This window comes from Symphodus melops (assembly GCF_947650265.1).
Source record: "Symphodus melops genome assembly, chromosome: 15".
Lineage (NCBI taxonomy): Eukaryota > Metazoa > Chordata > Actinopteri > Labriformes > Labridae > Symphodus > Symphodus melops.
In genome coordinates this window covers 8,310,046-8,327,211 of record NC_136705.1, presented here as the reverse complement: position 1 = coordinate 8,327,211, position 17,166 = coordinate 8,310,046, and the positions used below count along the sequence as shown (strand labels likewise).

At 37.6% G+C, this 17,166-nt stretch overlaps 2 protein-coding genes across 6 annotated transcripts in view; one reads left to right on the top strand and one right to left on the bottom strand.

Moving 5' to 3' along the window:
• nckap1 (NCK-associated protein 1) overlaps positions 1-2,643 on the bottom strand; it is a 30,730-nt gene extending 28,087 nt beyond the window's left edge. For 2 of the 4 annotated variants that reach the window (XM_079362988.1, XM_079362989.1), the window contains exon 1: positions 2,277-2,641. In XM_079362988.1, coding sequence (XP_079219114.1) covers positions 2,277-2,384 — 108 coding nt within the window. In that variant the 5' untranslated portion in view covers positions 2,385-2,641. Of the gene's footprint in view, positions 1-2,276 lie in introns of all 4 variants that reach the window. The other 2 variants (XM_079362987.1, XM_079362990.1) reach the window with 2 other exon arrangements.
• LOC306836094 (dual specificity protein phosphatase 19-like) lies at positions 610-16,002 on the top strand. 2 transcript variants are annotated; one of them, XM_079363022.1, is made up of 5 exons: positions 610-1,834; positions 4,048-4,297; positions 9,130-9,176; positions 12,040-12,192; positions 15,639-16,002. In XM_079363022.1, the coding sequence occupies exons 2-5, from the start codon at positions 4,072-4,074 to the stop codon at positions 15,819-15,821; spliced, it is 609 nt and encodes a 202-aa protein (XP_079219148.1). In that variant the 5' UTR covers positions 610-1,834; positions 4,048-4,071; the 3' UTR covers positions 15,822-16,002. The 2 variants fall into 2 exon arrangements, with proteins under 2 accessions (XP_079219148.1, XP_079219147.1); XM_079363021.1 differs by lacking the exon at positions 610-1,834 and adding an exon at positions 3,240-3,692.
• Positions 16,003-17,166: the final 1,164 nt, after the last annotated feature.

Below are 17,166 nucleotides of genomic sequence, written 5' to 3'. Positions count from 1 at the left end.
AGATTAGTGAAGGTGACGGTTAGGGAATCAAAAAACAAAACGATATTAAGGATTTCTGCAGCTAATGGGGCGTAATGAGTGAATATGCTGAAAATGGAGAAGAACACCACTGTGATCTTAGATGATAATATTACCATTTGCGAGCATGAATTACTGTCTCCCAAAGGTAGAAACAAGAGACCCAAGTCTGTCACCTGCCTTTTCATTAAGAAACAGAATAACGTTACTCCACTGGTGATAATGAGGAGCTTTCTCAGGGAGTTTCAGGAGGGAAAAATCAAATTGGTCTCCAAATTGCTATTAAGCAAAAATCAGTCCAGAATGAACCCAGTTATTGTATTACACATTACTGTTCCTGTCCTTTTATTTCTAACTTTGGGAATCATGTCTCATAGCTTCTGGAAAGTTTTAAAATATCCCACAATTAAAAAAAAAATAACGAAAAAGAAAAAACACCATTAGAATAGCATTTGAGGGTTGATGGGTTCAGAGGCCTTATGGTGAGGCAGATGAGTATAGATATGAAGATGATGGAACCGACAGACAGACAGAAAGAAAGAAAGAAAAAGAAATGAAGGAAGGAGGTAAGAAAGAAAGAAAGAAAAGGAAGGAAGGAAGGGCGTACTCAGAAGAAATATCAGCAGTAAAATCACTTTGATTTTGCCAGACTGCTTATACTGTATCATCACTTCTACAGAGGAAATGAACACTGACATGCTCACAAATATCCTTCTACATATTTCTATACATTATTATTATCTGATGTTAATAAAGAACAAATGCATATTATATTTTTCTGATAGATAAGGCACAAACATAATCATAATACTAATTAACTACTGTACAGAGGAGAGAAGGCTTGCACTAATGCTGATACATGGAAACAGAATAGGCTTTTAGATAGTTTCCTTTTGTACTCCCTAAAACTTAAAGGGGACATCTTGTGCCCATGTTTCACCTTTTAAAACAGTTCCCTGTGGTCTAAATGACATGTCTGTGCTGGGGTTAGGTCAAAACATACATCACTGTCCTCTCTCTCTCTCTAATTCCTCATACACTGACACAACAGCTGGCCCAACATGAACAGTCCCACTACTCTTTTCCTCCCACACACAAACCATTGATATAACACTTGAACAACACAGTTAAGAATCAGTTGCATCATAAAATAGTTGATTTTGTGTCAGCTGTCTTAAATAATTTCTGCAAAAAAAAAACAACAACTATGAATCACAATCTGTGTAACACCAGGTGCTTCATATCTGTGTCAAAATAAGTACACTATCTATTATATATTCTATTATGTATTTCACATAACGTAAGAAAACATCTGTATGGTTAAACTGGGACTTGTACATCCCAGTTTTCTGTATACCTTTACAACGTCAGATAACATGCTTATTAAAATGTTAAATTGTGATTTTAAAATAGTATTAAGACCATGATTTAGTCGTCATTGCATTGCTATGTGGTGATTTGTGAATGTATTATCGTCAATACAATAAAGTAACAAACAAAAATGAACCTTTAATTATTATTAGTAGTAGTATTGTAACTTTCGCTTCACTGTGTCACGTTTAGCAAGCCCAAAATGAGTGTAGCTTTCCACGAATGTGTAATAAAGCCAGTGAATAACGTTAATACAACTTGCTTTATTATGCGTTAGTATAAATGGTGTGGTGTTTTGATGTGCTTCGTGTTTTTGACATTTGATGGAGCAGAGACGACGCCCGGTTGCTAACGTTAGCTTAGCAGTGGTTAGCTTAGTAAGCAGCCGCCGCCATTACCAGCCGACATTAGCTAGCCTTTAACACTTCTGCAGGCCTTTAGGCAGGTAATATCATGGTAGTGACTTCATGTGAACATCTTGGTTTTAGTTATAGCTTCTGTGTTATATATGTAACCACACTGCTCATAATAAAGGTATCTAATCCCAGCGAAAATCAAATTACGCCGTAAATAACCGAGCCATTTTACCGCAAGCTAACACGACAGCTTGTAGCTAGCCATGCCCAAAGCCTGCTTCCAGTGATGGGTAACATTTAGGTCAAAGTAAGTGCTTTCAAGCGTTTTGTTCGTTCTAATAACAAAAAATACTAATCGCGGTCTCGTCTATAAAACATCAGGTGTATATAAATGTCGCTAAAATTGACGTTTGGGTTACAGTCAGTGCTAGCTAATCAAGCATTCATACTGTCTCTCACATAAACATTTGCATTCGTTTAGGTTGCAGATATTATCTGTTCATCGTGATATAACTACGTGTGTATGCGAACCTTTTTGATATTGTAAACACGGGTCAACATTCCGATGCCTCTGTCGTTGAGGATGGTGAGTTTTTCTGCCAGTTTCTGCTGGCTGGGCTGGATCACTCCCCGAGACATCTTCTCGCTCTTCGTTTGGATCTCCAAATAAATCCAGAAAAAAATAATATATATCAAATCCCCGCGGCCTCTCTTCCGGAACAAATAGCTGTGATTTTATGCGTTAATAGATTTCGCCCATGTTCAGATTTTCGGAGACAGCAGCTTCCTGTACTCCACCCCACCGTCTCCCTGCCTTTTTTCTCTTTCGGTCACAGGGATGATGAGGAGTTGTCCTGATTTCTACAACCAGACTAGCTCCCGCTGCGTTCACGTCCCCCAGTTAAAGGGAAAGATGTGTGGCAGTAGTGTCCTAATTGATCACGACTCTATATCTCAGTTTAAATAAATCGGATAGATATCGGGTGTCTAATGACGCCTATCCTTATAACTAACTAACACACACACACACACACACACACACACACACACACACACACATTAAATACACCTCTTAGACCTGATGCCAAACACCATACAAACAAGCAACTGGAGATATACGTATCATTATAGTACTGTAGTGTTAAAGGTAATTGTGAACACTATATAATAGTTGCACTACTGTTTCCCCTTTTTAAAATGCTATTGCAGTATGTGCATTTTTTTTTTTTTTGAAGATTTCCAACTCCAAAAGTTATCAAAAATACCCCTGTGAAAAATGCTGGATTGTTTCCAAACTGCGTATTTGTCCATTTAACAGTCCAGATCCAGAAATACTATGCATGTTCTTGTATAGTGTCCAGGTGCAGCAGATAATAAAATCAAAGAAGCTGAAGCGGATGTTTCACTTGCCTAGTGTTTTAAGTTAAATTGCTTTTAAATTTAGATTAATTTATTTAAAATGGGACAACATACTTTAATTTATCGGGCGTAAATATATCTGATTTAGCCATGCAGGCTAATTTTCATCAGCAGTCCCTGGTTTTGGGTTTCCAGTTATTTTAGCAGTTATATTTTAATACTGACACAATTGCTTTATTTAATTTTACCGCATAGCTTTTCATTTTGACAGGCAGCGAGTCAGACGAGTTTATGTATCATAATTAGCCACACCCTGTGCAGAGTTTGTAGGAAAACCTAATGATTAACTATTTTACTAGGGATACTTGAACGCATCACATTGTTGACGCAGCTTCCGACTCAGCTGTCAGTTCTGTGTGGAGCCCATAGACTGTAAATAATAGCCTCGATGGCTGCTACAGTAACGGTGTTTCTCACTAGTTCGTAGTCTAGTATCCTGAATACTCGAGCAAACCATTTGATAATAATGCTTGAAATAGCAACGATCTAACTGTGTTCGGGATTTGTGCAGAATAAAAGAATAGTCAGGTGGGTGAACGAAGCAAGGAAATCTAATGAGCCCTTTGATTTTGTCCAAAACCAAACACTTTCTATAGCTAGAATACATCTCATTGTATTTTCTCAGTCATAATGTTGTGTGTTGTGTGCAAATTGAGAGTAAATGCACAAAAACTGTGTAAAATACGCCACAGTAATCTGTTGCTTTTAGACTTAAATGAGATCATCCACTGTATTTACAAGTGACTGATTCATTGAGAAAAGTTAGTTTATTTGCTATGTTAGATAGAGATCTATTGCTGGTCATTTATTCTCATATATGAGTTCTACCACTTGTAATCGATGATCCGCTCTGTTAAACCAAATACTTCTGTACTTGTTTCAGCTCATTCCTTAGAACTCTGGCATAATGCATTCATTGGCTCAGGAGATCCAGGGCTTCTCAAGGAATCGACTGAAGAAACAGAGTACACATGTTACCACAGTGACAGGCAGGAAGCTGCTGGAGAGGAGGAGTGATGGAGGAGAGGGGGACCAGCAGGTTGAAGTCCTGGAGGAGGGAAGTGGATGTGGATTTGTGGAAGACAAAAGTCTGGACCTTCAAGTTGGCATCATTAGACCCTTTCTACTCCTGGGTAAAATATTGTACTTTATTAAAGTTAAACATTGTTTGTATCATTTTTATTTGTACTCATGGTTCTTACAGCTGTTGCCTGCTACTTCCTGAATATATTTGTTGACCTGTTACTTCATCCACACTTACTCCTTCAGAGGCTATCACTTCTGGTTGACTGACTGATTGATTGATTGGTTGGTTCATAGAACTTTATTTTCAGCCATGGTCTGAAATTCGTCTTGCACCTCAGCTGCTCCGGCATTTGCAACATAAAAATAAAGACAAGATACAAACATTTGATACAACATTTAAACCACAAACAATTATTCAGAGGCCTTAAACTTGCTTTGGTGAACAGAAGAGTGTTTCAGTCTGACCATATTAAAACATGGGACCCTGTAGCTCCTGTAGTTCATAGCTGTGTATAGAGCGTGGTCAGGATCAGAGGCGATGCTGTTAGCCATCGTTAACTTGCTTTTTATCGTAGGCTGATTCATAGTCTCTGCAGACGGTGGCCCACAATCTTTGAGCAGATGTTTAACTGTTGGAGCAGTTCAGACTTCAAAGTAGTGGACATACACATATACCATGAGGTGTTATAGTACTGTCGGACACTTCAGAATTATTGAAGTAGAGAACAAAACTAGAATCTGTTGACTCACCCCAAAAGATCTCAGTCAGCAGAGGAAATCATTTCATTGTTTTATCTTTTTACAGATATCTTCTATAACTTCTAAAATTCAATTAGCACAAGTAACACACAAGAATCCAACTAAAATATAAATGATAAAAATATACTAAACTTCAGGTGATCCAATGACAGAATGTAGATATTCTGATTATAAATCAGTTGGGGTTTTTTTTGTCTTGGCTACTTTTATCTTTTTACTTCTTATTCTGTTGCTTCTGCTACTCCGACCTCTACAACATCTGCTTCTAGTACTTTCAGCTTTATAGTAATAATGTTGTCATGAAAAAAAGTGTTTCAATTAAATTATCTTCAACAGTTAGAGTTTACCTAGACAGATGTTATAGACAGATGTTATGATGTGTTTATGGTAGTACAGTGTGAAAACCTCACAGGAGCTTACAAGGTTTTAATTGTCTAACAGTAATTATTTGATAATGTCACCTTAGTATGCAGGTCCAGAAAGACAGAAGCTTTTTGTTCCTAATGAATAAAATCCATATTAAGGAATAAATCAATGTCATTAAGTCTGAATTAGTCTCAGAGAGCAAGGTGAAGCACCCTTCAGGCAGAGGACACAGGTTGACACCCTCTCATGTCAGCGTGTATCTGAAGTGTCCTTCTGCCTGTCATTGAAGTCTCTCTCAGCTCTGGGGTGCTCTTCACTTCTGCAGCGTGCACAGTGCTTTGACCTGAGCTGCAGGAGAGAATCAAAGTGAGGATTTCTCAGCAGGGATCAATAAAATATTACATCTGTCAGAGTCAACAGAGGTGACTCTTTTTTCTATACTCTGATTCGCTGCTAAAAGCAATAAACTGTTCATGTCTCTGTTATGACACCTCACAGGATCAGTTACAGACCAGACAGGTCTGCTGAAAACCACCTTGTCTCCAATAATGAAATACCTCTTTGTTCCCGGGGATTGTGTGATAGTGATGACGGAGATGATTTCTTTGTGTTTGTTTCTTTTTTGTCAGCCAATTTCAGGCTATCTTTTATTTTAGCCTTGATCTTGTTGCCTCTGATGTTCTTGTCACAGTTGTCACCCATTTTTTTCTTCAAGCTTCGTTTTTTTTTCAACTTGCAATTTACAATATTTGTAATAACCTGACAATCTTTGATAAACGCACGCGTTTACGGCAAGTTGAGATTGGCTTTCAGTTACAGACTGGAAACAGGCATTTAAGCTTGGCACATTATAAGTGGAAAAATAATATCAAAGTACACTGCTGCTGACCTAATGTTCATACAATCTACATAACAACACCTGTAAAGTATATCATCGACTATGTGGCCTCCATATCTGGAGAGACAGGGCTTTTTAACATGCTTTCAATTTACCAGCCAGCAGCGACGACTTCACAAGTCCAACTGTAAAGAAGTCAAACAGAAAAGGACCTGGGTCTGTCCTTGCTTCATGACTGATTACATTTTCCTCATGGATTTAGACACTTTCATGTCTTCCTCATGGTAGAAAGCTGTTCATTAAATAAGTTTGACATACACAACAAAAGCAGAGTTGGTTGGAGGGCGTTCTTGGCTACCTTGTGATTTTTTCTTTGGTAAATACACGTTGCGTTAAGTGCATAGATAGAACAGCTGACCTGACTGAGGGAAGCTCTTTACCAACCAAGCTAGCGCTAACTTTAGCTGAAAAGTTGTCGTGCATTTAACCCTCCCTTCTTTACAGCTCCATGCTGTGTTACAATCACACACACCTCTGGACAGGACGGCAAACGTCAAAAAACCAAGGCCTCTTAGCAACAGTCCACAAACAACTGGTTACTTTTTCAGACACTACACTCAATTCTGATCTTTAATCTCTGGTATAACCCTGAACACAGCATTAATAAGTTCAAATAACACGATTTTACCTTGTTCTGCTGGACGATTTAGTGGCCAAGCTTGCTGTTTTCAGTCTTTGTGCTGTGCTAAGCTAACCTGCTGATGGCTAATCGCTTCATATTAACTGTACACACCTAAGCGCGCTCTTATCTTCCTGATGAAATGCTTAGCAAACAAATAAACATATTGCCAAAGCTCTCATACAATTCTTTTACCTTTAACTTTGATATATTTGGCATATTTGACAGATGACATTTAAAGAGGGCAAATAACTAACAGATTAATTATACATTTGAAGCCATCCTCTGCAGCAGATGAAGCTCTTTCATCTCGAAAAAGTACATTTTTGAAGAAGTTAAACAAAACTGATGGGTTGTGTGCCTGAAAGGACCAAAAGAGTATTTCATCTTTTATATGAAAACCCAAATGATCAGCCGATATCGAGCTACAATGGAAATGGCTGTTACATTCAAGAGAAATCACTGCAGAGAATAGTTGTCAGGGAAACATGAACAAAAATGCTGTTCAGTTTTATGTCTAAATATAGAATTTAACTGCATTTTTAAGAACATTTGCCGCACACATTATAAATATGACTGAGATGTGTCCTCTGTAGCTTAGCAGATTGAATTGGTCCCATGTCACACTTGTATTTAAAAGCGCTCTAGAAATCCTGGCATTCCCGCATCCTTTCACAGATGTGTCAGTTTAAATCTTTTCCTTTTACACTGATGAGGCATATGGGCTGGAGCTGGATTATTTCCAAAGACTCTCTAGCCTTTGGATTTAGATTTACTTTCTGAACACCATGAATTTGGCATTATGTGAAAGTGGCTTTGGCTGCTGCAAAGAGTGCAAATATTGCTACTTTGAAGGCCGTGAGCTGCTGCAGAGTGGCCACTCAAGAAATCTGGTGGAATCCCTTTCAGCATATTGTGTTTCCGTATGTCGTATGTCCCTTTACTAAAATGATCCAGCTTCTGTTCAGACTTTCACTGCATTTGAAAAAAGTAAACGTGACTCCGGTTTAAACGTGTCCTTCAGTGACATTGAGGCACATTATTCTCTTCAGTAGTCTTTGACACGCATCCACTGCTGCGTCAGTCATTGCACTTTTTTCTATTATGAAGTCTTGTCATGAAAATCCGTCTCTCAGTCTAATCATAAAAATAAAAAACTTCCTTGTCTGCAGCTGTAGGTAATACTGTTATTTATAATTACAATGTTTATATACAGAGTGTAGATGTTACTAATTCTAGTTGTATGCTTTGTTGCTTATTATTCTGGTCTTATGTTCTATGTATTGTCTTTGTTGTTTTGTTTTTAGTTTTTATCTTTTTTTTAATTGTACTCTAAATAAATAAATAAAGGTAAATGACTGAATTTCAGCTGCATTTAAACTTGCTCTGGTGTTACTGTCATCTTTCTGTTTTGCTGTATCTTTAGGCGGTTTTACTACTGCTTTCTGCTGACTGATGGTGCTGCAGCTGTTCAGAAAGTGTTTCTCTGTCTGAATGTTTTCCTACTAAGTGATTTAAGTGCTGATATGCTTTCCACCGCTGAATTGACCTTTTTCTTTGTGAAAATTTGTATTTATGTTTATGTTTCTTGCTCCGCCGCTTGATTGTTCATGTGTAAGGAATATTTAGTATAAGAATAAGGAATATTAGTTTTAAGTTAATAGTTAGCTCTATTGTTCATTTACCATCTATCTGAGAGAGCATACTCTGATTTAATCCATGCTAATGCTGTGGCTGCCATACGACTTATTTTGGCAGCATGGTAACAAAACAGGTGTAAATATATTGTTTCTTCTTTTTTTTTACAAGAACTATCATGTCAACATTTAAAATTCTAGTATTATGACAACCCTGGTGCATGTTATTTATTAATCTTGAATTAATCATGTGATTGATTGTCAGTAAAAATGTCAGAAAATTAATTTTGAAACATTTTCTGAACTACTTAGTTTACTTCTTAGTTTGTTCAGTCAACAGCCCATGACCTTCAGATTCTAAACTTAAAATGAAGTATTTTTGCTTCATGAATGATCTATCAACATCAATTATTTAGGTTGTGGAAAATTAATTTTCAAGTTTCAGTTACTTCACTTTTTACTCTTGTCAGCTAATTAGGAAAACAATTTACCAACAGCATGCATCACCATCAAAACATTCTTAACACTGCACAGATGAATGAAGAGCTACATTTTGTATTTATCATTAGAAAGGTGATGATAAATATGTGTGTAAAGAAGGAAGAAAGGTCCGTTTTTATGGAAAGCATTGTGTTCATGGGTGTGTTTCTTCTTTTCCAGCCTCTCAGGACGCAGCCCAAGACATTGACACCCTGCAGAAACTTAAGGTCAGTACAGGGCGATCAATACAGCGGGCATGCCCTTGTCTTGATATGATCACATGTGTAGTGGCATGAGATTAGAGGTGGCCATGCAGGTGCGCATTCCTGCGGCTCTGCGACAACCAGCCAATAGCCAGAGGAGCTTCATGACTCGTGCAGTGACAGTTTAGCTCAGTAGAGGGAGTAAATGATTGCACTAAGTCTCAGAGCTGCTGCGCCTCCACATCAGAGAAATGTGACTACTGCTCTCTGCAGAGGCTGCTCCCAGGCACGAGCATATTGCTGCCTGTGCAGTCTCAGGATGATGAATTGGAGAGATTACAAGTGCCTTCACTTCCTGTTACTGCGATGAAGCCCTGACCGCCTAATAACCAAACCACGCAGGGTTTCCCAGACAGCTATTAAAGCTCAGGAGGCTTAACAGAGGGCTCAGAGGACAATTTATAAAAGAATCTGTTCTTTCTGTCACAACATTTAACAAAAAACTTACTAGCATGCAGATAAAAAATAAAAAAACTATTGTGTTGAAGGTGTTTCTTGCCAGGAGATCAAATCTTTATTGCAGGCAGGTAGAAAAAAATGATTACATGAACATTACCCACCCTGTAGAATCCTTTTTTGTCCAAATTTTTAGTTGAAGCGTGAGAGGAGCCCTCTGGTGTACCTTGATGTTTTAGTGATTTTAACATTACCCAGGTTCCTGTGATGGAGGAGGTTTGTCTGACTTCTCTTTATCAAGCCAATCTGTCATATCTGAACTGACTCACCTCAACATTTTAGCATTAAAACCAGTTTGCTCCCTGACTGCTTGATATTTGCAACATCCCTCTCTGGCTTTAGTTTCAGAATGCCGAAAAAGATACACACACAAGAATTGTCAGAGTCAAATTGTATCATTTATGCTTCATTCAATTTTATTCCAGCAGCTGGATCTAAAATAACATCATCAATCATGATATTTTTTGTCACTGACTTAATTGCTACATAACTCGATTGGAGAATGCACCTGTTAAACATGGCAGAGGATGAGCAGGAACATAATGGCTGAGATCTCTGACAGTATCTCGGCTAAAATCCAGGTCAACATGTTTCTCAAAGCACGTTCTAGATCCATGGATAAACCAGATGTTCAGAGTCTTTATAAATGTTTTATGTTTCAGATTTATCAAAGAATCCTGGCTCTTAAAGACCATATACATGATGAACAAGCTATAAACAGGATTTTACACACCCTAATTACAACCGCGGCATATAAATGTGCATGTGTTTTGTCTTTGTCTTTGTTTGTATTGTCAAACACAAGACAAAAAAGCAACAATATTTGTACATTTCCCATGACTTTCTGACTCCCTGCCTATAAGTCTCAGCTCAAAGTCCACCTGCTCTTCACTGTATAAATACAAAATTAAATATTAAATAGAAAAAAACAAAAAAACAAACCCCCCTGATACTCTTTCAAAAATCCTGGCACTTCAGAATTAGAAGATGTTTCTCAAACGACACTTTAATAATGCTTTTTTTTTTTTGCTGCAGATTCATCAGTTTTGGGTTCTATAGTGAGTATTTCTCGGCAGCAAGATTGTTTGTGTGCTCATGGTAATGAAGGAATATGTCACCCGGTTCGACAGTGTGACTCACTGATTTGGTTTTAATAGTTTCTGGACAACAAAGGAGCCCAATGGCAGCATCAAACCAGCAGGTACTAAAGAAAAGACTGCAAAGAGGTTCAAAGAAAAAATCGATTTTATTTGTCACTGTCAGTGTTCAATAATTACTTTTGATTCAAATGGTAAATGGACTTGAGCTTGTACAGCGCTTTTCTAGTCTTCTGACTACTCAAAGTGCTTTTACACTGAGTGTCACACCTACCCATTCACACACTGGTGGCTGGTTGCTGTGTATGTTGATCATCACAAGTAACTAATCCTGTTCATACATATTTACACGCCCCTGCCGCAGCAGGGGAAGCAATTCAGGGTCGAGTGACAGGAGCTGGGTATCGAACCCTCGACCTTCCCGTTGAGAGATGACGACTCTACCAACTCAGCTCATTTCAGCTGCAGAAGAAATAAAGAACGCAGAAAAATTAACTAAACAATGCCAATTCGTTAATAAACAGTCTTTGCCACTGCTAGCTAGCTAACAGTCAAGAGCCCCTTTGAAAGCTCGATATGTTGTTGCTGCTAATAAATGTATTGGCGAGTTTATGTGATTAAAGGGAAGTTTACTTTGCCTTCCTCTGCCATCAGTGTATCACAGGTGTGAATGTGTAGGTGTGGCTTTGAGTAGTCTGAAAACCAGGAAAGTGCTATACAAGCTGAAGTCCATGTACTATTTATTTACCTTTGAGAAGTGGTCTACAGAAATGGTAATACAATCAGAAGTGGGCTTAGAGTAACTTTGGCATTGACAAAAGGAACAAGATATATTATCAGGCGTTTAATCCATACAAAATCCTTTTTGAGGCTAAGAAGAAAAAAAAATGGAACCTCCGCAGACTTATCCTTTATCTGTTCGAAAAGGATGGTAGATAATAAAAGCAGCCCAGAAGCAGAAAACATCAGGACAATGAAAGCTAAATTATAGTTAGACAGGACAGATACTACAAAATGAATTGGAACCATCTGTCTTCTCTTGTTGTCTCCTCTCTTTCTCTTTCTCTTTCCTCTTCATCTGTCTTCCCCCTCCTTTTTAACTCCCACCTGCTCCATCTCTGTGCCCTCTCACTCACTCACATTCAGGTGGTGTCATGGCCATCAATAAGGCTGGCAGAATATCTCTCTTACCGAAGCAAAACATCCTTTTAAACAAGTCAATGCTTAGGGGTCGTTGGCTCAAGGAGTTTCATGTCTCTCTCTTGCCCTGTCAGGTGTCTCATGTGCTGAATGTGGCCTACGGAGTTAATAACCTGTTTCCAGATCAGTTTGTTTATAAGACCCTCGAGATCCTGGACCTACCAGACACTAACATCATGGCATATCTTGGGGAATGCAGCTCCTTTATTGATCAAGCACGAGAACAGGTATATGCACTGACAAAACAAACACTTGTACACATTGCTGGAGGAAGTATGGAAACCAATGAAAGTTGCAATTACAAATGTGAAATATCCAAAAATCCCATTTTGAAAGAAACACTTTTTGGTGTTGAGTTAGTGTTGGAAATGTGATGAGGGTGAAGCAAAGGGTTGCTGAACCAATTCCAAAGTGACACAATACTGCAGTTCCGATTGTGGCCACATAAAACAGGCTCTCAGAATGAGTCAGACTCCAAAGAGACCCACACTTACATCCCAATAACGATCTATCTGCTAAAAACCAAACAGATGGAAACAGCCATTATGATCATTCAAAAGCTTTTCCATTGATTCTATATAGTCAATGTAAACTGCCAACAGCAGTCTTCAATGGTCCTGTGGGAAAAATAGCTACAGTCATTTCATGTAAATGTATGATTTCTTTTCCTAAGTATACAGGGATTTCAGAGGTGCTTGCAGGTAGTTTTAGAGCAGGCCATGCTAGCTTTTCCCAATCATGCTTAGCTAGGTTAACCCGCCGCAAATGATAGCTTCCTATGTTATAGTCGGGTTAAAGACGAGAATAAAGTACATACATTTTTCATAAATAACTCATGTATATACTTTAAGGCCTGGCCATTATATCCTTACAGTGTTAGTGACTGCGGGATTTGTATTTATTTGTATAGGATAAGCCCCTTGAGGTGTACCATCTCGTTTTCAAGGGGGTTCTATTGGTCAATTTAAAACATGACAAAAAAAATGATGAAAAATGCAGAAGAATTCAAAAGAACCGAAGAAATTAATAAAAAATAAATTCAAAGGCAAGACAACAAGACAAAACCAAACAATATGGTAAAAATACACAAAGTGCAACTCACTAAAAACCAAACAATAACAAATGAAAAACATTACAATCAATATAATCAGAACTGAAGGGTAAAAAATATTGTTGTAGACAAGGTGGAAAGTTAAGTGTATACATTTAAATAGAAACTGGATCCAGTGCTGTTGTCTTCTTCGAGTGAGTGATGGCCAACCTAGTGCATCATACAATACTGAGAGGATTTAAAGAGTTTGGTTGAGTTATGCTGGGGTTTTCTATACTTATTTCATTTTATACCAAGAACTCTTAAAAAAAAATGGTGAAGCAGAGTTCCTAAATCATCTGTTCTTGTTAGAATTTTATAATAAAATATAAGTACAGAAATGTTATCTGTGAAAGGTGTCATCATTTTAATGTTACAGTAGGATGATATGGAAAGAATCTTAAGTATTTTATTTCTAAGTAATTTGGCAACAATGCTTAATGTACCAATGGCATAAAACACATTAATAGTCCATCTCTGAGCAGATGACTGAATACATTGTGTGCTATACACATGCATACAGGATACAAACCACCCTTCCTGGGTTTTTCCAGATAAGAAATGCATCAAATCTATTAAAAATATTTCTGTATCCACTTCTCCCCAGGGGGCTCGTGCAGCCTTTAAAATGCTGTCTTTTATATCTGCTTGCTAATTTAACATGTCAGTGTGCACACAGAGGCTCAGCTATAACACACTGCGATGCATTTACACACATCAGCCACAGTCAGCTATCTTTAAGTCAGCACAAAGGCGAGGTGGGTGGTCAGAATACCTATTAGAGGCGCATGCTGGGGTCAAAATGTTCTCTGCTTACATTTTCTTCTCTGTGACTTCATGGGCTGTGTGCAATACTTTTCAAAGGATTATTTTGTTGCCAAGTCTTAAATATTTTCCTGTGTGTGCGTGCGTGTCAGAGATTTACCATAAACGGAACACAAGTCGATGCGAGCACTGATATGAAAACACTCAGCTCAAGCGCAATGAAATAAAACAAGAAACTCTGACAAAACTAAATTAAGTCACAATGTTTGCTGTGATGGATTATCTTGCTCTGGCAATTTTCAGCCTCCAAACGTTTTTTTTTTCCTAAACGAAAGAAAAACAAGCTCTAGTGTGTAGCTACATTAACTGCAGACACCAGTGTAGATAAAATGAATGCGCACACAAAGGGTTTAGATTGAGAGAAACATATTGAAGAATGATGTTATGGTAAAGCCTTGCTGTATGTTTTTTGTCTGCTTCATGTGATTGTTTTTAACCCAGAGGAACAAACTGATTGGTTTATAGTTGGAAATGAAATCACAGATATCAGTGAAAACATGTCAATTACGGCGGCTGTACGCTTGTGTAGTCAAAGCTCATTTCAATCTCTTGTCCTTTGGTGCAAATTGATTGACATGTAAAATAAAGATTGTGCTTGCAGTTTCTTTTCTGCTCCATTTCAGCCAGAAAAAAAAGACTTTATTCAGTAATGGGAGGCTCCACATTGAATAAAAGAGACAAATGTGTCAATATGCTGAGCTTCACAACTGAGCCGTGGGCCTGCACGCATTGTCTAAAGATGTGGCTGGAATTTAAACTCATTCCAAAATTCATTTCCAGCCAGGCACTCTAGGCAGTAAAATAATTACATCAACATTAATATTAATCATGTCGCAAATTTCGGCACACACACACATAAACCACAGGCACAGATTTATTCCTTCTCAATTTGTTCTACATGCACAGCCTAATGCCGCTCTCAGAGATGTTAGAAAGTCAGATATTACAAAGTTGTTTTTTTTAAAAAGGGCCGATGAATTATTTTGAGGAGGTAAACTTTTTGATCTGTCCGATGTTACCTGTTTATTAGATCGTGCATTACAACTTAGATTGTAAATCATATAATATTGTGTAAACGTGTTAATATTTCACAGAATATGTTATGTTTGAACTGATAACTTTCTGGTTTGTCATGCCAAGTTTTACAGCAGTAAAAGTCATTAAATTTGGAATAAAAACAATAGTCATAGCTGGCCATATTGATATTTTTGATATATCAGCATGTGAAACTTGTGCCACATCCGCTTTACATTACAATTGAACGTTGTTGATTTGATCTCAACCTTTAACATGCGTCGTAAATGGCGTAACTTGTGTATTTGCTGCTAATTCTATAAATGCATTCAATATTGACTTAACTTACCAGTAGTTGAATATGACTGTAAGTCTATTATTCTCACGTACTGCATTTAATCACCAATTACAGTGACTTGTAATTTGCACCCACGTTAGAGTATTTTAATTTGTCTCGAATGTTTGGTTTCTGGTCCATGACAATTTTTCATATCTTCCTGTACGTTGAAAACCAAGTGACACCCAGAATGTTGTTTTTAAATGGTTGTGATAAACTCAAGGTTAAAATGTTCCTATACCCATTGAAAAAAGTCTTTGACTCCTGACGATAAAATAAACAAGTCCTTTATATAGGCAATTAAATGAATTTTCACAAACTGCTTTCAACTGACTTCTTAGAGAAACACGTTTTAAATCTTTTGTGTCTCACCCTCAATTTTTTCTATCTCACTTTGTTTCTCACAGGACGGCGTGGTGCTGGTTCACTGTAACGCAGGCGTATCACGCTCATCCTCCATTGTGATTGCCTATATGATGTTGAGGGAGGGACTGCAGTTTGATGATGCGTACAGTCAGGTGAAGCTGGCAAGGCCATCAATTCGCCCCAACCCCGGCTTCTATCAGCAACTACAGAACTATAAACCTTAAAGATGCAATTGTTGATCATTTTTTCACTATTAGAGACAAGTCTGACATGCTTGTCAAGCTGCTCGTCTGTGGGAGGAAGAAGTGAAATCCTTAAGGAGTTGTCATATTCATTTTTTTTTTTATTATTATGTCCAATCGGTAAAATGTTTTGTACAATTAATAAACACTATTAGGTCTTGTATATGTGTACCATTTGTTCTACCCAATCTTATCTTTTTTGTGTGTAAAATACACTTTTTAAGTTAGTGCTTGTGTTTCTTATTCCACAAAAGTCAAAAAATAATAATTTAATTATGTTTTGTCATTTTCGGAGACACTTCTGTTTATTTCAGTTCTGTATTTTGTTATTGAAGGCATACACGTTTTTCTTGGGGTACATCTTGATTTTGACGTCTTTTACTACACAAACATATACACTGATCAGTTATAATGATCACACTCTCTGCTATATTGCCTCTATCTATCTAACAACTTAGCAACGTTGATGAGCTAACCTCGCTCCCTTGAAATAATTAGCTTGTAATTAGCTTGTTAGATAATGAGGGAAAATCCAGTCGGCTCACATGCTAATCATCACACTCCACTGGGACGAGCTCCTGATGCTGCAGACTCACTGAACACAAAGGTTTCATATCCTATCAAGCTTTGATTGCTGTTTAAATGGCTGAAGTTCACAATCAGAACTACATTGTAGTATACGACACAAAACAATGAGTCCAGCCTTTGGATTTGCACAGAAAATACCTTGTACAGCTAAATGCAATACAAAAAAAAAACATTCAAAGGGCACAAAATCACCATAGTTTAAATTCAGTTAAGGATTGTGTGATTCTGTTTCTGTTTCTACAGAGCTTCTCTGGTGAGACAGTAATGTGTGGCCATGAGATAATAACTTTAAGTTATCTCCATACATAGACTGAGCTGCTTTTCAAAAACGTTTAACAATGGCAAAAAAAACAAAAAACAAAAACATAACACTGCTTATTTTGGATGTAGTATAAACAAGTTATAAAGTAATAAATTTAATGGACTAAACAACTATCACATGTCTCACAATAATTTTCACGTGAGCATGTATCACTATTTAAAAAAACAAAAGCCCTTTGAGGGGCTCCGTAGATTAAAACTGAACTTTGGACTTAAAGCGGAGGAACAACTCCAAATGCTAGAAGCACTAACGTTTGGAACTCGGTGAAATCTGTGAGCATGTGTTTTATTCACTCAGTTGGATGCTTCTGGTCCACTGCCCAACAACACAATCCTTGAACACAGTGCATGGTATGTGTAAGACTAACTATACAGAGGAGTGGCACGAAGGTGAGTCACCAACATGAAAAATGCAACA

Bases quoted from the DNA above. Each gene is read 5' to 3' on its own strand.
- LOC306836094 (XM_079363022.1), top strand. From the start codon at position 4,072: ATGCATTCATTGGCTCAGGAGATCCAGGGCTTCTCAAGGAATCGACTG. The intron at 4,298-9,129 runs GTAAAATATTGT...CTTCTTTTCCAG, and splicing joins TAGACCCTTTCTACTCCTGG to CCTCTCAGGACGCAGCCCAA. The intron at 9,177-12,039 runs GTCAGTACAGGG...TTGCCCTGTCAG, and splicing joins ACACCCTGCAGAAACTTAAG to GTGTCTCATGTGCTGAATGT.